The sequence below is a fragment of the Ranitomeya variabilis genome, chromosome 1 (assembly GCF_051348905.1).
Source record: "Ranitomeya variabilis isolate aRanVar5 chromosome 1, aRanVar5.hap1, whole genome shotgun sequence".
Classification (NCBI taxonomy): domain Eukaryota; kingdom Metazoa; phylum Chordata; class Amphibia; order Anura; family Dendrobatidae; genus Ranitomeya; species Ranitomeya variabilis.
The window spans coordinates 338,322,424-338,349,162 of record NC_135232.1 but is presented as its reverse complement, the minus strand read 5'-3'; the positions used below and the strand labels follow the sequence as shown (position 1 = coordinate 338,349,162).

The window sequence follows — 26,739 nt, the reverse complement described above, 5'->3', positions numbered from 1 at the left end:
TACACTGGAAGGGATACGGTCCTGAAGAGAGGATGTAGGTACCAGCATCTGACGTCCATGCGGCTAGGCTGACCTGGTCTTTTCACATGGCACACCCTGATAAACCCGGTACTTATGTTCCGAAGGTCCCTTGTAGAAGGGAGGGGTACTGTCACGGGTTTACCATGACCGAGAGGACCTAGGAGACTGCAGCGTCTCATTTTTATTAATCCTGCACTGATTAGAGGGACTTCTCCTTATTATTAAATGGTGTAAATTTCTTTTGGCAGTGCAAGAGTTAATTTGCTCTCTTAAGAGCTCCAGGTGCGTTTAAGCTCAGCTTTGCACTGTTAGCCACTCCCATCTCCTATATAAACTAGGCCCTGGCTAGTACTCATTGTCAGAGTTAGCTTATGCTGCATGGCTGGAGGTTGTTGCTGGTTATTATAGGAGAATGCTTTTGGTGGATTTATCTGTGACTGTTTAGGTTTTGAGTGTGTGATAATTCCCTTCTCCTACTTTGGTTTAACTCCAACCTCCACTTCCCGATGCATTCCTCTGTTATATGTGTGATTATATTTGTATGTTTGGTATTTTTTGTTACCCCTGTTAATATTACCTTGTTAGTCTGGTTGATGTCTTACGGTACACTACTCCCCTCTTCTTGGATGAGGGCTACAGCCTGAGGGCGGATTCAGGAGCTAAGGCAAGGTACTTGGTCTCTGCATCTTCACCAACAGAAGTAATCCGGGGAACAGGGCAAGTTAGGGCGTCCCTATGGTTGTGGACAGGGACGTTGTGGACACACATTCATGTGACAGCTTTTTTTTTATGGGACGAGTTTACATTTTTACTGGCTCCATTTTTGTGCTCATGACATTTTTTATTGCATTCCACTCCGAACAATTCCTGAACACAAACCACCAATTCAGGAATTGTTTTATTTTTTGTTTTGCTGTTCCGCGTGTGGTAAAATTGATTAGGCAGCTATATTCTTCGGGTCAGTACGATTTCAGCAATGCCACATTTATATTTTTTTTATGTTTTGGCGCTTTTACACAATAAAAACTTATATATAATTAAAAAAAATTGCATCGCTTTATTTCTGAGAGCTATAGGTTTTTTATTTTTTCGCTGATGGAGCTGTGTCACGGCTTGTTTTTTGCGGGACTAGATGTTTTCAGCAATACCATTTTTATTTACATTCAACTTTTTGATCGCCTTCCACTTTTTGTTCGGCGGTATGATGATAAAGCATTTTTTGGGCGATGTTTACTAAAGGGGTCAACTAGTGGGACAATTTTAGGTCGCGGCGTTCTGGACATGTTGTTACCAAATGTGTACTGGCCACCATGACAACAATCGGCCCCTCGCAATGACGTAGTGAGGGCTCCGATAGGAGTGCAAAGGTGGCTCCCTCCCTCTGCTTGCCGGCAAAATACTGCAATAGATATCAATCGCAGTATTTAGGGGTTTAAAGTACCAGGAGCAGTGCGGGCACAGTTAACTGAGTTAAGGGTGTCAGCTGTCAGAATCAGCCTCTGTGATTGCAAAATCGCCATGCTGTATCCGTACGTCACAGGTCGGTAAATACCAGCCTATGAATACGTGTGTATTCCAATGATCTAAATTAATAAATTAGCAAACTGGTGACACAGTACACAAGAGGCACATTTATAAGATTATTTTGGCACAGGAACATTTTTTTTTCAAACACATCCTATTGATGTTTGATTAAAATTAACTTTGTTCGTGTGAAAACCTATTTTAAGGACACACTAACTTTGAGCTGGATAATCTTTCCTACTTCCAATGAACCCATTGATAATTGCCATTTTGTGCCCTCTATAACCTAACAGCCCCCTGAACTACACCGCATGCTGCTTCCCAAATCTCCAAAAATGTTGCCACTACATGCTTGCTTCTTGAAAGTGAAAGACAATGGGATACTGTTTTTCCATATGAGCTCTCTAAAACACTGTTTATTTTTTTTTTTCACAATTCCCCATGTGGGTTCCTAGGTCTTAATTTTACTAAAAAAAAGTTGTGGCATCCGGACCATCTTGACTAGATTGCCTCTAACAATTACTAACCATGGATGATGGAACCAGGTATTCACTTTTGCCCTGAACTATGACTGAATATGGTTTAGATTAAGAAAACAATAATCAGTTGCAGGAGTGGATACAGACCAAAAGAGGGATTTTGTGTAAGAACAATATATGGCCCTTTCCAATCCAATAGCTCATCATAATGAACAATTTCACATGCTTTAGAGGTGGATAGGGCCCTTGTGCAGCTCCATACCAATGATATTGTCTGCCTCTGGTCATTTAGTCTAAGGCTGCTATCACACTAGCAGTATTTGGTCAGTATTTTACATCAGTATTTGTAAGCTAAACCAGGAGTGGGTGATAAATGCAGAAGTGGTGCATATGTTTCTGTTATACTTTTCCTCTATTTGTTCCACTCCTGGTTTTGGCTTACAAATACTGATGTAAAATACTGACCAAATACTGCTAGTGTGACGGCAGCTTAATACTAACCACCAACGCCAGTTACTTAAATCTATCAACAATAACGATCTGCACTTGTAAAGTAGGGAACTCAAGAGGAAAAGTATCCAATGGCATTAGGGCGATATAGTCCAATTGATGAGGAGACCCGACCACTTCCTGAACTCCCTAATTATGGTCATTGTTGGAGTAACGGCAGACCCAACATCTCACAAAAGTGTATAATTGGTGTAGAATGATACCGGTTGGTCAATAGAAGCACACCTAAAGCCTGATATTTCACTAGATGAGCATAGCAAACAAGCCATGATTCCACTTGACACTGTTGCACACTTTGGCAGTATCAAGTGCAAGAACTGCTTGCCACCCTAATCCTCCCAAACTGTGCTGCAGCCCAAAGTATAGGCGTCTTAGGTTTATGGTGGCAGATTTGAGCGGGATCAATCCATTTTGATCCTCGTGGATCACTGTTATTACTCAGGCTAGTCTATTGGCCAACACCTTTTACAAAAGGTCTATTGGGAGAAGGTACTTCGAACGATAGGAGACTGGTGCAGAAGAGCCTTTGCCCGGTTTTAAGGTTGTCTACTATCTCTTCTGTCATGGAGGCTGACAATGTGTCCTGTTCCACCATTCCAAAGCCTCCTCAATGACCTTCAGGAAGTAGAAAAGTGGCATGAAAGCCTAGATCTTGAAAAACTCCCCGGATGCCCATCCAAGCAGGGGGCACATATCTGCATTAACCCAATCATATCTTACCAGGAAAAAGTTCTATTGGTTGCCTTGTTGCTTCATCCAGAAGAGCTGCAGCATCAAGCTCTGAAAGCATCTCTGAAGGAAGACTATGTAGAAGAAGAATAACACTAAAATAAGCTTGGTTTATTTGTGAGTGGTTGTATAAAATGAAGCTGTCAAATCATTTTCCCAATATGTCTGGTCAATAATAATTTCTAATTCTAATAATTTTAGACAGAGATTGAATGTTTTCACTTGAAAACAAATCTTAACCCCAAAATATGTTCTCGTATGGGTCTGCGTTAGTTATCATTCACTAATGGAAGCTAAAAGATCTTTATTAACAGGAAAAATACATAATTTGCCCATCCCTCCTAGAAACACACTCTGCACATCATGTTTTTTCCATTGCAGGTGTTCACAGAAATTCTTTTTAGCATGTTTTATGCAAAAATCACACTTTAAGCGATTGTCCAACCAAGCCCTCATTACCAGCTATACATGCTTTAAAATTTCGAGCATAAGCCATTGTTGACTATATTAAAGAGAATGTGTGTAACTTAAAGGGGTTGTGCCACCATAAAGAATATATTTCACCAAGCAGAAAAGGTGATAAGGTGAAATAAATGGTTTTGAAATTCTTAGTTATTAAAAATTATGCTCCATTCAAAAAATATCAAGCTTTCATCTGCTGAAGTATTCTTACTGGCGTTATTTATCCTCCGAGTAGCCAATCAGCTGGCCGAGTTTGCCAGTACCCATCATCATAAAGGTCCTCCCTACTCCCCACCCCCCCCCCCCAGTGTCAGTATCATGTCAGTGATTGCCCACATTGTCAGCATCTTTAAAACTTTTTCATAAAAACAGAAACCTGGTCATATTAGGGTTGGAGGCAGCCCCTGAGGAAATATTTTGCTGGGGAGTCCTCTAACTCTTCTGGGACCCAAACACGAAATGATCTCTTCGTTGTCTACCCTATGATGCATATTTACCCTGACTTTGGGGAAGATCTGACTGGTGAGCCTTCTATTTCACGCATCTGTTTTTCATCACGTGCTGAAAACAGAAAAAGGAATTAAATAGAACACAGCCTTGAGAAGGGAGTATATCAGGCTATGGTAATGTGCCAAGTGTATTGCATATATGATAATCAGAAGACACTGAATAACACCTCCAAATTTGCTGTATATATGAGACCATGAAGTATATTCTCACCACATTGTCAGGAGTGTGTCACATCAACCTGAGAGATCTGGGGTTAGAAATTCTTGTGAATCGCGGATCTTCTGTTTGGTCTGTGTTTGGGTCCTATATTAACCCCTTAGTGACCGGGCCAACTTTTTGAAATCTTACTAATGTAATTTTATGTGGTAATAACTCTGGAACGTGTCAACAAACCCCAGTGATTTTGATTTTTCTTTTTTGTGGCACATCATAATTTATGATAATGGGAATGTTATTCTCTTCTATCTCAGGTCAGTAGAAAGAAGTATTGGTGGTCATTAAGGGTTTAAATTAATTTGGTTTCCTTTGGTGCTGAAGAGGTTAACAACGCTTTCTATGCCAGTCAGAAATTGCAGCTCCATTTTCAGCTGCTTCAGATCGGGTTATTATCTCTTCCTATTATCCAGACCCTCTCTGCCTTGCCAGTGAAAGCTCTGCTTCCTTGCTCTTAGGTTGTTGTGGAGGTGTTCTGTAGTATGTGTGTTTATCTCCTGGTCCCTGTTATCATTTAGTTTCTTCCTCCCTGTCCCTATCCTCCTCTCTATGGTGCTTTTGTATGATAGATGGTTTCTGTTATCCCTGTTTCATCTTTTGTGTCTTGTTCACATTACATTTCTGTCCCAGGCTCCATGGGGTGGGGGAGGGGACAGACCAGTGTTTAACAGGAGCATAGTGAGGTCGAAGACTCTGGCCTCTCTTCCATTAAGAGAACCCCTGGGACAGGGATAGTTATGGTCCCAGTTCCAGGGATAGTTTGAGGTCCTCCTCCCCAATATAAGACCATCACAGCGTGACATTTTCACTGGCCCCACATTTTGTATCTTGATATATATCCCATTGTAGCCTTTGCCAAACAATTGCAGGGTCTGTCACTTGAATTGTCAGAACTGCAATCTAGGGTCTCTCAGCAGCAGATTGTTAGTCTGGTGGGCAGTCAGGAGGAACCGGAAATTAAGGTGACCTTCCCGGATAGGTTTTCTTGAGAACGGGATAAATTTATGGTGTTCCGTGAAGCCTGCAAGCTGCATTTTAGTCTTTGTCCTTGTTCATCTGGAAGTGAGGAACAATGATTTGGGATTATTTCTCTTCAAGGAGAACCTCAATCCTGTGTCTTTTCACTTCCGGCACTGTCTCTCCAGTCAGTTGATGGGTTTTTTGAGGCTCTAGGCCTCATGTATGATGAAGTGGACTGTCTCCCTTGCTGTGTCTAAGCTATGTAAGCTCCAGCAGGGAGACCAACCGGCAGAGCAATTCTGCTCACCGTTCCATTGATGGGCTACTGACACCCAGTGGAACGATCCTGCTCTTAGGAGTCAGTTTGGTCAGGGCCTGTCTGAAAGATTAAAAGACGCACTAGCACTTTACGAAACGTCTGATTCATTGGAGGCTGCCATGGCTGGCCATACACATTGATAGACGCCTCTCTAAAACCCAAGTTACCATGTGTACTCTGAAGAATCAATGCAGTTAGGAGGGGCCTCTCCTCTGTATGAGTCTCTTATGGTGTTTTTTTCTGTGGTCAAAATGGACATTTCATTGGGGTCTGTCCTTTACCAAAATGACAAAAAAGTCAGAAAACTTCTTACCCCCGATTGTGGGGGAAATAACAACCTAAGTGTATATATCTCCTCCAAATGTGTATCTGTTTTTCTTAACTGCAGAAGTGTTTATTGGTATGAAAACTGAGAAAATGTCTATCCTCTTGGATAGTGGAGCGGGAGTCAATATGGTGGATGCTCAGAGACCTTGATTTTCCTGTAGTACTCTGGCAAGCCCATCTCTATATTTGCAATTAACTCTGCACCTCTCGGGCAAGTAGTGCATGGTGTGAGCGTGCCCAGAGAGGCTCTTCAGAGCGAGCACCTATTTTGCTATATCTTGGAAGGTCTCCTTACTCCTATTGTGTTGAGTCTTTCCTGGTTGACTGGTCATAGACTGTCAGGCTAGAAAGATAATTAAGTGGAGTGATTGCCTAGGTGCTACCATCTCTAGTGTCGCCACTAAAAACATTGCATCTTTCCCGTCTGGTTTTGAGGAGGTGTTCTCTGAAAAGAGGCAAGAAGAACTGCCTCCTCATTGTCTGTATGACTATCCTGAGATTAAGAACGTCAAAGCGTCAAAGCAGATGCGTTGTCTCATAGTTTAGCTGGGGGTGAGACTACTGACTTTGCTTTCCCTATTTTACAAGAAGAGGTGGTCATCTCTGCAGTGTGTTCTGAACTTGAGGGTGAGGTTTTAAAGGCTCAGATGCATAACCTTGCTGGTCTTTCAAGGAAATTTTGTACCTGTACATCAACGTCTTAAAATATTGAAGGCTCAACATAACTGTGCTCTGGCTGGTCACCCAGATAGTAAGGCGAACTTGGACCTCATTTCTCGTCATTTTTGGCAGCCAAGCTTGTGTGAGGACATAGCTGACTTTGTGTCTTCGTGTTTTGTCTGTGCGTGTTCAAGACCCCCGCTTACTCATCCATCTGGGGCTCTTTTTCCATTCCGCACCGACCATGAACTCATTTGTCCATGGATTTCATTACAGATCTTCCTGTATCCTCTGGTAACTGTTATCTTAGTTGTGGTAAGTAGGTATAGTAAAATAGCGTATTTATTGCTTTCCCTAATGCCAAGACAGTGGCTCAAGTGTTTGTCACTGAGATTGTGAAGCTTCACGGGGTTTCCTCCGATGTGGTATCAGATTGGGGGACCCAATTTGTATCTAAATTTTGAAGGGCGTCTTGTGCTTCTTTAGGGATGTATCTATGCTTTTCTTCGGCGTTCCATCCTCAAACTAATGGCCAGAATGAACGCCTAAACCAAAGTTTGATGACTTACCTCAGATGTTTTGTATCAGATAACCAGGAGGATTGGTCTTCTTTTCTACCACTGGCTGAGTTTGCCTTTCTACAATCGTCGTCATGAGTCCACTGGTAAGTCACCATTTTTTGGCATATATGACTTCCATCCACAATTCTGTACCTTTGGTAAAGACAAGTCTTTGGGGGTTCCTGCGAAAGAACCATTTTCTTCTTCACTCTCATCAATATGGGAAGAGGTTCAGAATAATTTAAAGATCATAGGGGACAAATATAAGCATATGACTGATTGTCAGGTCCAGACCTGTTGGTGAATGATTTAATATATCTGTCCAATAAAAATAGTAAAGTGAAAGTTCCTTCTTGGAAATTAGGTCCTAGGTTTATTGGTCCTTATAAGGTGGTCGCCGTAACCAACCCTGTAGCTTTCTGTCTCAAGCTTCTGCCAACTCTCAAGATCCACAATGTATTTCACAGGTCTTTGCTAAAAAAAATTGTTGCACCTGTGGAACCGTCACCTTTACTGCCACCACCAGTTGTTGATGGCAATTTGGAATTTCAGGTAGCAAAAATCATTGACTCCAGTATGGTTCACCGCTATGTATAGTACCTCGTACATTGGAAGAGGTATGGTCCTGAAGAGAGCATGTGGGTGCCGGCATCTCAGGTTAATGCTGGTTGGTTGATATGGTCCTTTAATTTGGCCCATGCGAGTAAACCCATCCCCGAGGGTCCTGGCGTCCCTCGTAGAAGGGGGGGTACTGTCACGAGTGTGTCACATCTGGGAGATCTGAAGGTAGAAGATCTCTGCGTATTGTGAGTCGCACATCTTTCATTTTGCCTTTGAGTTTGGGTCCTATATTAAATGAATTTGGCTTCCTTTAGTGCTGAAGTGCTGACCTTTTCTATGCTGGTCAGAATTTTGCAGCTCCATTTTCAGCTGCTTCTTATTGGGTAGTTATCACTTCCTATAAATCCTGGCCAGACCCTCTCTTCCTTGCCAGTGAAAGCACTGCTTCCTTGCTCTTAAGAGATGCTGTGTTGAATAGGAATTCGTTGTTGCTGTAGGAGATTCATCTTCCTATACTGTGTGCTTAAGCTAAGTGTTTGGGGAGGAGTTGTTGTGGAGGTGTTCTGTAGTACATGTGTTAGTTTCCTGGTCCCTGCTCCTGTTAGGTTTATTCCTCCCTGTCCCTATCTTCCTCCCTATTGGTTGGTGTTTTTGTATGATAGATGGTTTCAGTTATCCCTGTTTTGTCTTGCATGTCTTGTTCACATTACATGTCTGTCCCCGGCTCCATGGGCTGCATGAGAGGACAGACCAGGGATTAACAGGAGCACAGTGAGGTCAGAGACTCGGGCCTCTCTACCATCAAAAGTACTCCCAGGACGGGAAAGCTAGGGTTCCAGGGACAGTTTGAGGCCCATCTCCCCTACAGAAGACTGTCACAGCGTGACAAATATGGCTTGTTTTACTTGTATGTTTATATGCTTTGTGTGGTAAACACTGACCTATATTTCTTTATATCTTTTATACCATGCAAGGCAATATCGTTCTACTATAATTTAGATAATTTGCTATATCAAATAGTATTTCTACTAAGCATAAAGCACCTCCAGAAAACACATATCCTCTGCTATTAGCAGATTTCTAAGTTGGTCCTACACAGACTGATGTTTCTCTACCATAAAACCTGCATGTTTATTTTAATGGGGACATATTCTACTGACACAGTGCAGCAAGAGCACAGGATTGGCCATGTCAGATTTCAATATGGCAGACTATGTTCCTGCAGTATTGTTAAATTCCCGGATAACTTTTTGATTTTAGGAGAATAAGGCAGTTGTAAATAGTTTTAACATGGAAATAACCTTATTCTCCTCCATAAATACCTTCTTTTTTTCTCCTCTTTTTATCCGGCTCCATTTCTTCCTCAGCTCTCTCTTTTTCTGCTATGATATCTTGTTCAGCTTCTCTGAGCCTCTGCCTCAGTTTCTCAATATCTTCTAAATATTCCTTTTCCCTTTCTTCCACTATCAGCAGCAGTTCTAATTGTTCAGCCTCCCACTGACGTTCCTTCTCTTTTTGAATTTTCTTGAGGTGTTTTATCTCCTCTTGCTTGTTCTGCAATAGCTCTTCTGCGGCCCCTGCACTTTGAAGGTGTTTTAAATCTTGTATAGTTTTTTGGAGACGCTCTGTTTCTCTCAGAAGTTTATCTTGGTACTTTTTCTCTCTTTCCATTTCCTTGTTCCTCTCCCTCTCTCTTTCAGATTCCCGTTGCATCTCAAGTTGCCGTTTCTCTTCTCTGAGACACTCTATTTCTTTTTCCAGGTCATGAAGCTCTTTTTTACGGGCAGCTTCAATTGCAGTGTGTTCCATATGCTGTTCTTCAGTTTCTGCATCTCTCATGGTCTTTGATTTTTTTGGACTTAATTCCTTTACATCCTTTCCATCTTTTGGATGTTCCCTTCTGTCCAATTCCCCAGGTACACGCCTCCTTCGTGGCTCAGGCAATGCTTCAACTGCAGGAAATGTTGCTTGATCAGACAGAAGCAACTCCCACTCTAGAACGCTTACTTCGGGGAGTTCTTGGCCAACCTGTAAGGTGACAGTAATGAGAAATAAACACCTAGTACACTTGAGTACCAAGACTTGTTTCTTTTAAGTTTTCAAAATAATTTCCTCATTAAGAAGAGCAAATTTATATATCTACTTTGATATGATATATTAAAATTGACTGTGGTGTCCAACCTATTCCCTATGTACAGATGGTTCTAAAAGGATTTGGATAGTGAAAGAATTTTAGTAAACTTTTCAGTACACCAGTACAATGGATCTGACACGAAGCCATCATGATGTGAGTGAAATGTAGAGACATTCAATTTTATTAAAAAAAAAATTATATTAAACATTTAGGAATTACAAGGACTTTTACAGAGTACCACCATTTCTACAGGCTGAAAAGTAATAGGACATAATATCATAGATGTATGGCCAGACCAAGCTAAAGAGCGATGAACTGAAAATGAGAGTTGTGAATTACAAAGTGAAAGAACCCCTGGTGAGGGGGCAAAAATGGGGATGTGTAGATAGGTTCTTGTCTACATTGGACATTCAGAACACCTGTCATGTTCCATGGAAGTTATCTCTGAGAACAGGGACTCAATCCTGAACTTCCACAGCCAGACATGATTGTTGAGACAATTTAGGTCAAGGAGGGGCCTGACAAACCGATCTTTCTTTTCTTGTGAACTATCATATAAATAAGTTTAAAATAAAAACATGTGAATCTTTCCTGAAGAGGGATGGGTACACTGACCCATGAGTGAGGGAGAGATGATTTGAGAAAAACAAAAAGCCATTGAGGGAGAACGGGTTGTGATCTGAAAAAAAAAATATTGTGGGGGTGAAGGGAATCTGTCACCAGGTTTTTAACATCTCATCTGAGAGCAGCATAATGTAGAAAAACAGACCCTGGTTGCAATAATGTATCACTTGGCTTACTGGGTGCAGCAGTTGTGACACAATCAGAGTTTAGATGTAGCAACTAAAAACTGATCCCACCCACACCACAGCATTATTGTCTATTCGAAGTGAGCTGCTTATAAGAGGAGAGGGCATGGTCATACCAGGGCTTGCGTGCACTGTGGTCTGAGCAGTGATAAACTCCTGGTGAAAAACCTGCAGTGTATGGAAACAACAGCACACAACTTAAACAGTGACAGACACATCCCTAAAATCTGTATCTCAGCCACTACATAATGCAGTCCTCAGATTACACAGAAAAATGTATTAAAGGGGAATCTGTCAGCAGTTTTTTGCTATGTTGTATCCAGATGAGAAGACATTTTTGACCCAAGTGTCATCGACTGCAGAAAGTCATTATGTCACGGAAAACTAGAAGATGACTGCTCCATCGTGCAGATGACTTGTTGGTCCTAGACTTAGTTGGTATGGAATTGGCTTGAAAGATGGCTTTCTCTTTTCTTGAGGTGCTGGTGACTTTTCTTGACTGTTTAGGGAAAATTGGCGAAAAGACCAAAACCCAAGTGTCCTGTGGCCTTGGTTGGAGCATTTAGGTCCCAATTGTGAAAGCAAAGTGTAGGGGATTTGCCTCTGGTACCTTATACAAAAAGTGAAACTCATGTATTATATAGAGTCATTACAAACACAATGATCTGTTTCAAGTGTTTATTTCTGTTAATGTTGATGATTATGGCTTACAGCCAATGAAAACCCAAAAGTCATTATCTCAGTAAATTAAAAGAATTACCTAAAAATTCACTTCAAATAGATAACTGTTTGTAATGACTCTATATAATATAGAAGTGTGACTCTTTGTATTGAAGAACTGAAATTCACTTTTTGATGATATTCTAATTTTGTGAGAAGCACCTGTAGTCAGGGCCGTATTTGCCACTAGGCACTTGAGGGCACGTGCCTAGGGCGGGGAGGCGGCACCTGAGCAAGTGTATTTTTTTTTTTTTTCGTTTTTTTTTTTTTTTTAATACTAGTTCTGTGGGTCCCTTCCTGAAGACAGGGGGCGGCAGAGCGGCAGCCAGAACACGTGGTGCTGGTGCCGACTCTCCCTACTCCCCCTCACAGTGACCTCACTGACCCCATGCTCACAGCCTCACTGGTGGTGCCGGCCGGAATGTGACTGCTGAGGTGGAGCGGCGGCGCCCTGTGTGCCGACCCTGTGACTCGCACATTGCTGGCCAGGAGCTGGAGGACTCGCAGACAGTAGAGCAGTACATGCACAGTAAGTAGTGTACTGTCTCTGTGACTCTGTCTGTAACGATCTCCCTCCTTGCTCCTGCCCGCGCGCTGCCTGCTGCACGGCTGTCTGTGACTCACCTCACGGTGCTCACTTCTTCCCTCACATTCCTCCTCAGCCTCATTTCTTCCTGCAGTGCCTGAGGCTGGAGGAGCCGTGCAAACACAGCAGCCCTGAATGTATGATATCTGTTTGATCTTTCCTCCCGGCAGACGGACCCAGAGAGTGAGTGGTGGGGGTGGGGTATAATACACCCCCACTCACTCTATCAGGGTCCTGGGAGCAAACATTGCCACTGCTGGTGTGCAGAGCTGTATGTGTGTGTGTGTGTAGCTCTGTGTGTGCGGAGCTGTCTGTGTGTGCGGAGCTCTGTGTGCGCGGAGCTGTCTGTGTGTGCGGAGCTCTGTGTGCGCAGAGCTGTCTGTGTGTGCGGAGCTCTCGGTGCGCAGAGCTGTCTGTGTGTGCGGAGCACTGTGTGTGCGGAGCTCTGTGTGTGCGGAGCTGTATGTGTGTGTCTGTGTGTGTGCGGAGCTGTATGTATGTGTGTGTGCGGTGCTGTATGTGTGTGTGTGTGTGCGGAGCTCTGTGTGTGCGGAGCTCTGTGTGCGGAGCTGTATGTGTGTGTCTGTGTGTGCGGAGCTGTATGTATGTGTGTGTGCGGTGCTGTATGTGTGTGTGTGTGTGTGTGTGCGGAGCTCTGTGTGTGCGGAGCTCTGTGTGTGCGGAGCTGTATGTGTGTCTGTGTGTGCGGAGCTGTATGTATGTGTGTCTGTGCGGTGCTCTATGTGTGTGTGTGTGTGTGTGTGCGGAGCTCTGTGTGTGCGGAGCTGTATGTGTGTGTCTGTGTGCGGAGCTCTGTGTGCACAGAGCTGTCTGTGTGTGCGGAGCTCTGTGTGTGCGGAGCTCTGTGTGCGGAGCTGTATGTGTGTGTCTGTGTGTGCGGAGCTGTATGTATGTGTGTGTGCGGTGCTGTATGTGTGTGTGGTGCTGTATGTGTGTGCGGGCAGCGGAGCTGTATGTGTGTGTGTGCGGGCAGCAGAGCTTTATGTGTGTGTTGGCTGGCAGCGGAGCTGGCTGTGTGTCTGTGCGGTGCTGTATGTATGTGGGGCTGTATGTGTGTGTGTGCAAGCAGCGCAGCTGTGTGTGTGGAGCTGTATGTGTGTGTCTGTGCGGTGCTGTGTGTGTCTGTGCGGTGCTGTATGTGTCTGGGGCTGTATGTGTGTGTGCAAGGAGCGGAGCTGTATGTGTGTGTGCGCAGAGCTGTATGTGTGTGTGGGGCTGTGTGTGTGTGTGCGGAGCTGTATGTATGTGTGTGTCTGTGTGGAGCTGTACGTATGTGCGGAGCTGTCAGTGCCAGTGTGTCGCCCCATCCCGGACCAACTTTTTACTATTGATGCTGCCTATGCAGCGTCAATAATAAAAAGATATAATGTTAAAAATAAGTAAAAAATTTAAAAATTGTGCTATTCTCACCTTCCGCTGTCCACCGATGCGCACGATGCTGCCGCCAGCTTCCGTTCCCAGTGATGCATTGCAAAATTACCCAGATGACCAAGTCATCTGGGTAATTTCGCAATGCATCACTGGGAACAGAAGCTGGCGGCAGCATCACGCGCATCGGGACAGCTTTGGTGGACACCGGAGGGTGAGTATATAACTTTTTTATTTTAATTCTTTTTTTAACAGGGATATGGTGCCTATACTGCTATATATTACGTGGGCTGTTATACACTGCGTGGGCTGTGTTATACACTGCGTGGGCTGTGTTATACACTGCGTGGGCTGTGTTATACACTGCGTGGGCCGTGTTATACACTGCGTGGGCCGTGTTATACACTGCGTGGGCCGTGTTATACACTGCGTGGGCTGTGTTATACACTGCGTGGGCTGTGTTATACACTGCGTGGGCTGTGTTATACACTGCATGAGCTGTGCTATATACTACGTGGCTCTTATATACTACGTGGCTGTGTTATATACTATATAATACAGCACTGAGGGGGTATAGAGCTGGAGTAACAGATCTACTCCCTCATTTGCATATGTATGCAAACTGATTTCAGATGAATGGACTGAACATGTAAAAATATTGCTGGAATTGTCTTTGAAAGAGCTACATGGGCATATACATAGATTTGGACCCCTTACCGATTCCCTATGGGACTTGCAAACATGTGCAGCACTTGCGGTTTTACACTTACGATGAGACAAAAAAACACTGCTAGCAGCGTTTTTTTCCGTTGCTGCAAGTACCGCATTTATCGGATCGCAGCAAAACTGCAAGTGCGGCACATGTCCGCAAGTCCCACAGGGAATGAATGAGACCGAACGCAGTGTTGCCGTAAGTGATGCGTTACGTGGCAGATGCAGAAAAACTGCCGGATCGGCCACGAATGGTAAAAATCGCTGATGTGAAAGTAGCCCAAGTCACTGCCGACAGTGTCTGCATTAGTCATACTGACCAGTGGGGGAGGCAGCACGAAAAGTGCCTAGGGCAGCAGAAACTCTAAATACGGCCCTGCCTGTAGTATATATTAATATGTCAATGAGTACCAGGAACATGCAGACCATATAGTCATGTGAGCATATATAAATTATTGAATATTACAAATAAGGTGCAATTTTAATGGTAAAAAAAGAGCAAAGAAAGGAAGGCGTGGGGACACAGGGAGTCAGTGGGTGCTCTCGTCCACTGGCTTGAGGCTACATTGACCAGGAATCAGCCCACTGAATGCCGGTTCTCCTTTTATCGTTGGCATAGTACTACTCAGAGAATACAGGGTGAGGGGTAAAACAGTGTAGCAATACTTTATTGAACCACAAAACAAACAATAACATCTACAACAGTCTTGGAAAATACCTAAAATGGTGCAAAAGTCTCACCCTTACGCTCACTCCCCGGGAATATAGCAACTGTGACTCCGGGGCTTCCAGGGCCAACTACTCCACCTGTCATACCCACAGAGGAGGTAACAACAAGCTTTGGAAGCTGACAGTCCATTGAGCCACATGACTAGGTGACCAGATTGCCACAACCTGGCTTCTCCGGACGTCTCCATGAACCCAGGTAACCGATGGGTCCCAATCCTGGCTTCCCCAAATGTATCCATGGGTTCAGTGATGGTCAATGGAGTAGATATATATTCTTTCAGCTGAGCCTGTGATCCTCTAAGCTTGCATCCTGTAGAATGTAAAATCTGTGTTCCTCATGATGGAGCCATGATGTCCTGACTGCTGTTCTGTAGAGTGTTCCTGGCTGTGGTTTTGTAGAGTCTCTGATCCTTTCAGAAGGATAGGAAATCCCTTTTTATACTCATTTTTGTGGCTCTGGTCATCATCCACAGGTCAGGGGGTAGGTGGGATGAGTTTAGCTCTTATTGTTTGAGTATGTAATCGATCTGCATAGTTTGTCCTTCTGTTTTGCAGGTCAAAAAACTATCTCTGCTGGTACAATGTGTAATCAACATATTAACAATTACTTTGCGTCTCTGTCAAGATAACAGACAATAAGTTACAACAAACATCAACTCAAAAGTCAATGAAAAAGAAGCAACACGGCACTCGTACTAATAATCAGTATAGGTGCTCAAGTAGGGTATCCAGCCCAGGAATCCAAAATCAGAAAAAACTTGGCACTAAAGAAGAGTTTGGGTGTAAAGAAGATCCTTTAATGTGCATCCACAAAGATATAAGTTTGAACGTTTTCGGTCCACATCCGAACCTTCATCGGAACAATTTTACTGGTATAGTAGGTAAAGCGTGTATGGGGTCAGTGTTGGTTCCAACTGGATTGTTCAACTGGCCTGGATGCAATGGGATATCCTGTGGATGTCAGCGCACGTGGAATGCGGCGGAAGTCGCTCAGAGACGAGTCTCTCTGAGCGACTTCCGCCGCATTCCATGTGCGCTGACATCCACGTGGAATAATCCAGTTGGAACCAACACTGACCCCATACACGCTTTACCTACTATACCAGTAGAATTGTTCTGATGAAGGTCCGATGTGGACCGAAAACGTTCAAACTTATATGCAGCGCCCCAGAGTCCTGGTCGTTGCAGTAATGTCATTCTTCCACCAGGGGGAGTGATATTACGTCTGCAGGTAATAAAGGAGTCCATCCTTCCAGGTATCACCAAACATACACCACACTTCACACTCCAATCCACCAGGGGGAGCCATGCTCCTATCTAGTAGGGCACTCCTCACAGAAGGGTAAAACTGGTGGTTTGGATAGGAAGTTAGAGAGACGCTACCTGGGTTTGACCCAGAGAGGACCTGTCTGGCAGACAGGGGGAGAAGGAGGAACATCTGAGCTGCAGACAGAGGGTCCCTATCAGGGGTGGGATCCTGACAGAGGCCTAGCGGGATAGAAAGCTACGGAGCTGCGCCTGCCCCACGTGCGGCAGCATCCTAAGAAAGGACACGAAGAGGACTGTGTTGTAAAGAGTGAGAAACAAGATCACGGCACTAGGAGAAAACACCGGGAGGAGTTCTGCCCCGAGGCAGGCAGCCTCCTTCTGAGGCGCGTAGCCGGTGGCTGGAACACCGAGGGAGTAATTGACTCTACGCATTACTTCAGAGACCGGCAGGACAGTCAATTCCAAGTTGGCTGCCCGACCTTAATACCTAAGAAGACACGGTGGCAAATTGTGGGGGTCGGGGCGTCTCTAGGGTCCCTATAAACAAGCCTCAGGCCATCCCAGTCATACGGGTTTGTCCTATCCATACCATCTGGGGGACAGAGAGGAAGAAACAACATCTAGAACATCCACGAGAGTTGTGAGGACCTTACCGAGTTGCTCAGCAGGGAGGTACTACAACACACAGGCGCTAGTAGGAAGGCTACTGATTTCCACCTGGATAAGGGGACTCTGGATTTGCCTTCGGACCGGCCGGACTCTACCTACCCTGTGGTCTGTACCCTGGACTGTGGATGCTGAAGCTTCCAGTAAAAGGTAAAGAGACTGCAACCTTGTGTCCTCGTTATTCACCGTGCCTTAAATCGTCCACCATCACCACCCATACTTCTGGGAAGCCCTGGGAATACACTTCACCTGTGGGAAGGCATACCATCTAGCTGCCATACCATCACCCCAGCGGACCCCTAAGCAGTGTCGGTCACTCTGACCGAATACCACATGTGGCGTCATGAACACCGTACAAACTATCCCTTTTATTGGGCGCCCCTCAAAGGGTCACGGACCGGGTCGGGCCACCGTGACATTCCCCAAACCAAAGGACCCGGTGCCGAGTACCCCATTACCCTTAACGTGGGGGCGCTCCATATATCTTTGTGGATGCACATTAAAGGCTCTTTTTCTTTACACCAAAATTCTTCTTGAGTGCCAAGTTTTTTCTGATTATCAACTCAAAAGTCAACGTTAAACTCTCATGTGAACAATAGTATATGTTTTTTAACCAACCAAAGAAAAACACAACCTCAAAAGTGAACATAACGATAATAGCGTATGTCCCGTGGCCTACGGAATTAGCCTGGATAATTAAGATTAAATGCTGTGTCGTGACCGAAAGTCATATAACACATTTTACAAAGTAGACTAGTACCTCACATTTGAAAACATTAAATTAACATGAGAAATAACTGCAGAGCAATGGAAGTACATAGCATAAAATAATTTCACAGCAATGAGAAGTACCAGACATCAACTATCATGTTTCCATAAATGTAACAGCCTCAATGGTTGCACCTAAAGTCATGCCGAAATGAAGTGTGGCAGTGAATCCTATCAAATATAACAAGTTAACAGTTACAGCAAAACATGCACCTTCCCAGAATTACCCCTGGGGTCCCCAGCAGGCTATGGCCTAGTCAAAAATAGGTAACTTTAGGCTGGGTAGCCTAACTGGTGTGAGTGCTGATCTCTAAAATGAAACATAAGAGGAGAGGGAGAATGTGAGAGCAATAGAGAAAAAAATAGGTACCAGCAATAGGAGACGTATGCTGATGGAATATAATTGTTAGTTCCTGAGTCAAGAAGGGCCTACCAGGGCCTGAAGAACTATTCGACACCAGGTGCTGAGATGACCAGGCTGCTGTATGTTGGCAGAGGAGGTGAGAGAGCAACCGCAACTCTGACTTCCTCTTGACTACATATATGTCCCAAGGTGTGGACAGGGCTTGCGTGACTTAACAACTTAACAAGATCCCTGGGATAGTGAGTACTGACAACGCTCGAACTGCGCTGACATGAGAGGTGAGTATAAGTGTTTTCATTGAGAAGGGGTGGTCCTAGAAGTGGACAATCCCTTTAGGTTTGGAATGATGGCTGATTTCTATCTTCATTCCATGCCAGACTCCATGCTTTGGAGAATGAGCGGAAAGGAGAAGAGGCAAGGACCAACTGCTTAAAAAGCTGCAAAACTGATCTGGTCCTGCCAGACAAAATAAGAGGTGCTCAATGAGATTAATTTAGCACTGCTCTATCTGTAGTAGTGTGACAGAGTATCTTGTACTGCTCTGTTTCCAAGCCTAGAGAAGGGAAAGAAATGGGGGAAAATTAGGTAGATACAGATATGAGCATCCCAGATCGATGTCTACCTCTTAAATTACATTAATCTAACCTGCTGTTAGCTTAGTGTCAGTAGTTGGTGAAATTATTTTCTTGTGCCTGATACTGTATAATTATTTTTAATTTACTTTATGTCTAATTGCATATGTTCACTGCAGTCACCTCTACTGATGGCAGAAGAGCAGGCTCCACTTCTTTCATTGTTATCATCTCTGGAGACGTCACATGAGTAGTGTCTAGAAAATGGATAAACGGGGTCATAATTTCCTTAATAAATTAATTGATATATTAAATAATAGAATTCCCAGGATGCAGCACTATTTTAATCCTGTCCTAGTACAAATCATCACAGGTGTCCTTAACCCCTTCCCAATATGCACCATACATATACTGTTCTGCGGGAGCTGAGTTCCTGCAAACGGCAATATATGTACAGCGGCACGGTCGCGCGACCTCACGCTGAGCGCTGGCAGGTTTCAGCTCTATGTGAGAGCTGACACCCCAAAGCAACACCCACTGATGCCGCTGTCAGTAGTGACAGCAGCATCGAGGAGCATCGTGCAGGGAATGGGTTCACGTTGTCCTGATGGTCTCAATGGAGACCACCGGCCACAAGATGGCCGCAGCATCCTTCAGGGAAGGTGGCGTCTCAGTGCCTGCTCAGATGCCTGTTGGTCTGATGCCCTTCAGTGCAGAAGCATTGCAGAGCATCAGATCAGCGATCTGATACTGTACAGTGATGTCCCATCCTGGGACAATGTAAAAAAGTTAAAAAAATATTAAGTTTTTTTTTTTTTTTAAATCCCCAAATAAAGAACACAAAAACAAACAAATATTTTTCCAATAAATACATTTATTTATGTAAAAAACAAACAAACAATAAAAGTACACATAATTGGTGTCGTCATGTCCGTAACGACCCGCGCTATAAAACTGTCCAACTAGTTAACCCCTCCAGTGAAAACCATAAAAAAGGGCAAAAAACTATGCTTTATCATCATACCACTGAACAAAAAGTGCAATAAAACAAGATCAAAAAGACAAATGTAAATAAAAATGGTACCGCGGAAAACATCATCTTGTCCCACAAAAAACAAACCGTCAAACAGCTCCATCAGCAGAAAAATAAAACGTTATAGATGTCAGAATAAAGCGATGCAAAAATATATATTTTTTCTATAAAATAGTTTTTATTGTGTAAAAGCATCAAAACATAAAAAGAAATAAATGGGCTATCACTGTAATCATACTGAACTTAAGAATAAAGCTGCCTTACCAATTTTACCACATTCGGAACGATATAAAAAAATAAATTAAAAAAAGCTGTCTCCCAAAAATCGGAATAGAAAATGATAAAAAAATGTCATGTGCCCTAAAATGGTACCAATAAAAAAGTTAACTCGTCCCGCAAAAAACAAGCATCACATGACTGTCAGCTGAAATATGAAAAAATTAGTTTTTGCAATAAAAAGCATCCTTTAAAACCCAATATAAATCTGGTATCGCTGTAATCGCACAGATCTGAAGAATAAAGTCCCCTAATCACTTATACCGCACGAGGAACAGCTTAGAAAAGAAATAAAACCAATTCTTCACATACTGTTGATTTTTTTCATTCTGCCCCCAAAGATCGCAGTAAAGTAAGGCTCGGTGCACATTTATCCTGTGCTCTGCGCTGAGTGCTTACTTTGGGGTTTCCGTGTAAATCTCTGGAATACGTGATTTAGACGGAACCCCCGGCGGAAGATTCCCTATAATGAGGCAGATGGAGGCACTGTGGGGGCCATAGGACCTGTAATACGGCGGTGTCAGTCTTTTTAGGATTGTATAAAAGTGCCGTCGGCCACAGTTTTGTGCACTTCTGAAAAGGACAACAGTGAACGGGCCAGACGGAGTCCAGAGTAACTCTGCTGCCTCATTATAGCGAATGGATCCCTCGGGGGTTTCATCTGAATCACGTTACTCAGAGATTTAGATGGAAATCACAAAGTAGGTGCTTAGCCTAGAGCGCCGGATAAATGTGATCCCAAACGTTATGTAAAATGTTACCAATAAAAGCTTCAACTCAATCCACAAAAAAAGCAAGTCCTCACTCAGGTCTTCCACGTTACTGGTAGCACAAAGGCTCTGGAAAAGTGAAATGGTTCCTCACTATCCAAAAGAACTTCAGCAAATTCTGCACTCTCAAATCCAAATGCCCCTCTCCCGTCTGAGCTCCAGTGTGTCTAAACCACGTATAGCGCCCACATGTTTGACATTTCTGTAGTGATTAAAGCTCGCCTAATATACGGGTACGTGTCTCTAGAAGCATGAGCTGGGCATAACATACTGGTGACTGCATTGTAATGGTCGCTACAGCGTACTGGTCACTACAATGCAATTTTCACTCAGCAACATCCACTACTACTTGTTTCTGGAAAACACCCATGAAGTCAAAATCGTCACTACATTTGTAGATAAATTCCCAAAGGGGTATAATTTCCAAAATGGGGCCGCGTGAGGGGGGATTCTGCTTTTCCAGCACTTAGGAGCTCTGTATATAGAGTTGTAAGCAGGTTGCAAGATGCAGTGACGGACAGAAGGTAGAGCAAGGGTTAACAAGTTTACTTAACAGGGGAATACTTCACGCAGGGAGGCAAACAGTTAAAGGGAGAACAAAAACTGTTCAGATGCAAAAAGATGTGCAGAGCCAATGAAAACAAGGGAATAGATAGTGCCAGTTCGGGTTAGATCAACTTAGCCTGTCAATCATCTTCCAGTCCGTGGCAGTTACGGAGCAGGCGATGACGCCAACAACGGCTGCCGCAATGCTGTTCCAGTGGGGTCCTTCAAACAAACCTCGATCTCTGCCAGCTGCTGGGCGCGATGCACTTTTCTGTCTATGCTGCGCGCTGCTTGTACCTGCTAAGACTGAAGCGCCGACAACTACTGGAGTTCTGCTTCTGCAGCAGGGTACTGCAGACCACGGTTCTGGCTCTTAGGCTGGCGCGTGGCGCTTAACCGAATAGGCCTCCTGGCTCTTTCCTTATTTCTGCGGTGGGCTTCGGCACTGTCCCGGCATTGGCTCAGCTGCGTATCATTGGGCCTGGCTGCGCACCCCTTGGAGCCCGCTTGTGCACACACCTTGCCTCTGTCACCGCCGGCAGGAAACTACCCGATGCTGCCCGCTCTTTCACTTATAACTGCGCCCCTCAGCAGTTCCGGACCTGGCTCAATACAGGTACTTGCAGCCTGGTCTACCTCCTTACAGAGTCCGCAAACTATTCTAGGAAAATCTGCTCTCCAGGAGGCAAATGGCACTCCGTCCCTCCCGAGTCTCTCCGTATGGCTAAGCAATACTCTACATTCACATATGGGGTATTTCTACATTCAGTAGAAATTGTGGATACATTTTGGTGCCATTTTTACCCATTTCCCAGTATGAAAATGTAAAGCCTGATGCTAACACACAATTTTGGCGTTAAAAATGTAAATTATATTTTTCCTCACTGCCCAATGGCTTAAAAGTCTTTGACACACCTGTGGTGTCAATATAATCACTGCACCCCTAGATGACTTCTTTAGGATTAGTTTCTAAAATGGGGTCACTTATGGGGGGTTCTGCTGTTCTGGCACCTCAGGGGCTCTGCCAATGTAACATGGCACCCTCAAACAAGTGCAGCAAAATCTGCACAGTAATATGGCGCTCCTTCCCTTCTGAGCTTTGCACTGTGCCTCAAAAGTAGTTTTCAACCACATATGGGGTATAGGTGAACACAGGAGAAATTGCAAGACAAGTTTTGATGTCCTTTTCTCCTGTTACCCTTGTAAAAATACAAAATTTGGGGCTAAAAAACATTTTTGTGGGAAAAATGGTATTTTTTTTTATTATCACGGTTCAACGTTATAAACTTCTGTGAAGCACCTGGGGGTTCACGGTGCTCAAAACACATCTAGAGAAGTTCCTTGAGGGGTCTATTTTCCAAAATGGTGTAACTTGTAGGGGATTTCCACTGTTTAGGCACACAGGGGCTCTCCAAACACGACATGGCGTCCACTAATTATTCCAGCAAATTTTACATTCAAAAAGTCAAAGCTCGCTCCTTCCCTTCCAAGCCCTGTCGTGCACCCAAACAATGGTTTTACCCCACATATGGGGTATTGGCATGCTCTTGAGAAATTGCTCAACAAATTGTACTGCTCAGTTTCTCCAGCTAACCTAATGAAAAAAAAAACCTAGGGTCTAAAGGAAAACTTTTGTGAAAAAAAGTTATAAGTTTATTTTTTCCTTCCACATTCCACAAATTCCGGTGAAGCACCTGAAGGGTTAATAAACTTCTTGAATGTGGTTTTGAGCACCTTAAGGGGTGCAGTTTTTAGAATGGTGTCATTTTTGTGTATTTTCTTTCATATAGCCCCCCCCCACAAAATTCCCTTCAAATGTCATGTGGTCCCTAAAAAAAATTGTTTTGTAAATTTTGTTGTAAAAATGAGAAATCTCTGGTCAACTTTTAACCCTGATAACTTCCTAACAAAAAACAATATGTTTCCAAAATTGTGCTGATGTAAAGTAGACATGCGGGAAATGTTATTTATTAACTATTTTGTGTGACATATCTCTCTGATTTAAGAGCATAAAAATTAAAAGTTTGAAAATTGCAAAATGTTCAAAATTTTCGCCAAATTTCGGATTTTTTCACAAATAAATGCAAGCCATATCAAAGAAATTTTACCACTATCATGAAGCACAATATGTCACAAAAAACAATCTCAGAATCAGTGGGATCCATTGAAGCCTTCCAGAGTTATGACCTCATAAAGTGACAGTGGTCAGAATTGAAAAAAATGGCCCGGTCAGGAACGTGAAAACAGGTTTCGAGGTGAAGAGGTTAAACCAGAGATATAAATAACATTTCCCACATGTCTACTTTACATCAGCACAATTTAAAAAAAAATTATTGTAAGGAAGTTATACGGATTAAAAATTTACCAGCAATTTCTTATTTTTCCAACAACATTTACAAAACCATTTTTTTAGGAACCACATCACATTTGAAGAGACTTTGAGGGGTCTATATGATACCCAAAAGTGACACCATTCATAGGAATTAATGGAATGTGGAAGAAAACTAACACTTTAAAAAGATTTTACTTTAGACTCAATTTTTTTTATTTTCACAAGGCTAACATGATAAAAATGTTGTGCAGTTTCTCCTGAGTAAGCCAATACTCCATATGTAGGGGAACACAACTGTTTTCGCGAACAGCAGAGCTTGGAAGGGAAGGAGCGCCATGTGACTTTTTTAATGTAAAATTAAAAGTCATTAGGGGAAACATGTCACGTTTGGAGAGCCCTTGATGTGCCTAAACAGTGGAAACTGCTCACAAGTGACACCATTTTGGAAATAGTCACCTCAAGGAACTTATCTAGATGTGTGGTGAACACCATGAACCCCCAGGTGCTTCATAGAAGTTTATTATGTTGAGTCATAAAAAAAAAAATACATTTTTCACACAAAAAAATGCTGTCTGTCTATGAAGTGCACATAGTACATCACCCAGCTTTGCACACAGACTTTCCTCTGCTCCTAGCATCCACATGGTATGTTCATCCACCCAGCTGTCCTCCTCTCCTGCTGTCTGTCTATGAAGTGCACATAGTACATCACCCAGCTTTGCACACAGACTTTCCTCTGCTCCTAGCATCCACATGGTATGCCTTTCAGCTAAACCCAGCTTTACCCCACCCTGTGTTATTTATGACATTGTTTACTCTGGCTTGATTGTATGCATCTGGTCCACTCTTAATTCTCTGACCATGATGAGAAGAGACCACTCCTCTCTGCTTCACACCTGACTGCACTTAGTTGTACATATATTGCATAGCTCAAGTCTGCATAGACTTCAGTCTGCAGTGTGATTCCTCTAAGTGTGTCCTAGAAGTGTGAAGATTACAGTAGAATTAAAACCTGAATGGAACCTGAAGGGAACTGAAGGTAACTTGGCCAGTCACTGTAAACAATGTTTCTGCTTGTTTTCACTCTCACCCCTATAATCCTTCACTTTATGCTACCTCCCCTAATCCCTACACCAAGTAAGGAACTGTTTATCTCTGCTTCAATCCTCCCCATCCATCTCACCTCCTCCTCAGAACTGTTCCTTAACATACAATCCTCTGTCTCCAAGCACAGACAGCCCCCTCATGCCCTCTCCTGCTCCCACCTGCTAATACTTTCTCTGCTTCTTCTCACTGCTGGTGATATCTCTCCAAATCCTGGTCCTCCTCACCACATTCCCACAGTCATTTCTACCTCCCATCCACGCTCTATCACAAACTTCCGTAACCTCTCTAACCTTATACCCATTCACCCAGCCCCCGCTTCCCCAGTCCCACTAACAGGAGCTCTGTGGAATGCTCGCTCTGTCTGCAACAAGCTTTCCTACATCCATGATCTTTTGTTACTACCAAACTTTCCTTCCTCGCCATCACCGAAACCTGGCTCACCCCTTCTGACACAGCCTCCCCTGCTGCACTCTCTTACGGTGGCTTCCACCTTTCTCACACACCCCGCCCCAGCAGCAAACATGGCGGAGGAGTTGGTTTTCTCCTGTCAGATAACTGCTCCTTCACCCCAATCCCACTGCCACCCTCTGTCACCCTCCCTTCCTTTGAGGTGCACTCTGTAGGCATCTACTCCCCCTCCAACCTCCAACTAGCTGTCATTTACCGCCCCCCAGGGCCAGCCACCACCTTCTTTGACCACTTCACCACCTGGCTACTTCATTTCCTTTCCACGGACATCCCCACTATCATCATGGGTGACTTCAACATCCCCATTGACACTTCCCTCTCAGCTGCCATTAAACTTCTATCTCTGACTTCCTCCTTCGGCCTCAGTGGTCTTCTACAGCCACCCACAAAGATGGTCACACATTGGACCTCATCTTCACCCGCCTCTGCTCTCTATCTAACCTCTCTAACTCACCTCTTCCTCTCTCTGACCACAACCTTCTCACATTCTCTTCCCTCTCCACTCCATGTCTACAATCCCCACCCCACAAACTTTCACACCCTCGCAGAAATCTTAAACATCTTGACCTACATTCATTCTCTGAATCCCTCCTCCCTCTCACAGATATAAGTTCCTTACATAACGCGGATGACACTGCCGCTCTATATAACACCACAATAGCTGTAGCTTTGGAATCTGCTGCCCCACTTACACATACCAAAGCTCGCAAAATCAACAGACAGCCCTGGCACACCAGCCTGACCAAAGAACTGAGGCGAGCTTCCAGGGCTGCTGAGCGCAGATGGAAAAGATCCCACTCCAATGACCACTTAATCGCATTCAAACAGTCCCTCACTACTTTCAAGACCACACTCGCCACAGCTAAACAAACCTACTTCTCATCTCTCATATCCTCCCTGTCTCACAACCCTAAACAGTTATTCAACACCTTCAATTCTCTCCTCCGTCCCCCAGCACCTCCTCCCTCCCCACTTATGTCAGCTGAAGACTTTGCCTCATTTTTCAAGCAGAAGATTGATAACATCAGAGACAGTTTTGGTCAACAACCCCCAGGACTTCCCAGCCCTCCACCTCCAAAACCAACTTCTCCACCATTACAGAAGATCAACTCTCCACTCTACTCTCAAGATCGCATCTCACCACCTGTGCACTTGACCCGCTCCCATCCCACTTCATCCCAAACCTCACCACAGTCTTCATCCCAACCCTAACCCATCTCTTCAACCTATCACTAACAACTGGTGTTTTCCCCTCAAGCTTTAAACATGCCTCCATCACACCTATCCTCAAAAAGCCTTCTCTTGACCCATCCTCTGTATCTAGCTATCGCCCTATATCACTTCTCCTCTATGCCTCCAAACTACTGGAACAACACGTCTACCTTGAACTATCCTCCCATCTCTCTTCTTGCTCCTTCTTTGACCGCTTACAATCTGGCATCCGGTCACACCATTCCACTGAAACTGCCCTAACTAAGGTCACCAATGACTTCTTAACCGCCAAGAGCAAGCGACACTACTCTGTCCTCCTCCTCCTCGACCTGTCGGCTGCCTTTGACACAGTGGACCATTCCCTATTATTACAGACCCTCTCATCCCTTGGCATCACAGACTTGGCCCTATCCTGGATCTCATCATACCTAACAGACCGGACA

The 26,739-nt window shown here is 44.0% G+C and overlaps 1 protein-coding gene across 1 annotated transcript in view; it reads right to left on the bottom strand.

Annotated features, from left to right (window-relative positions):
* REC8 (REC8 meiotic recombination protein) overlaps positions 1 to 26,739 on the bottom strand; it is a 217,059-nt gene that overhangs the window by 124,171 nt on the left and 66,149 nt on the right. Inside the window, exons 7-10 of the mRNA XM_077299528.1 lie at positions 18,736 to 18,809; positions 9,158 to 9,863; positions 4,223 to 4,286; positions 3,255 to 3,337 (exon numbers count right to left, since the gene is read on the bottom strand). Coding sequence (XP_077155643.1) covers positions 3,255 to 3,337; positions 4,223 to 4,286; positions 9,158 to 9,863; positions 18,736 to 18,809 — 927 coding nt within the window. The remainder of the gene's footprint in view (positions 1 to 3,254; positions 3,338 to 4,222; positions 4,287 to 9,157; positions 9,864 to 18,735; positions 18,810 to 26,739) is intronic.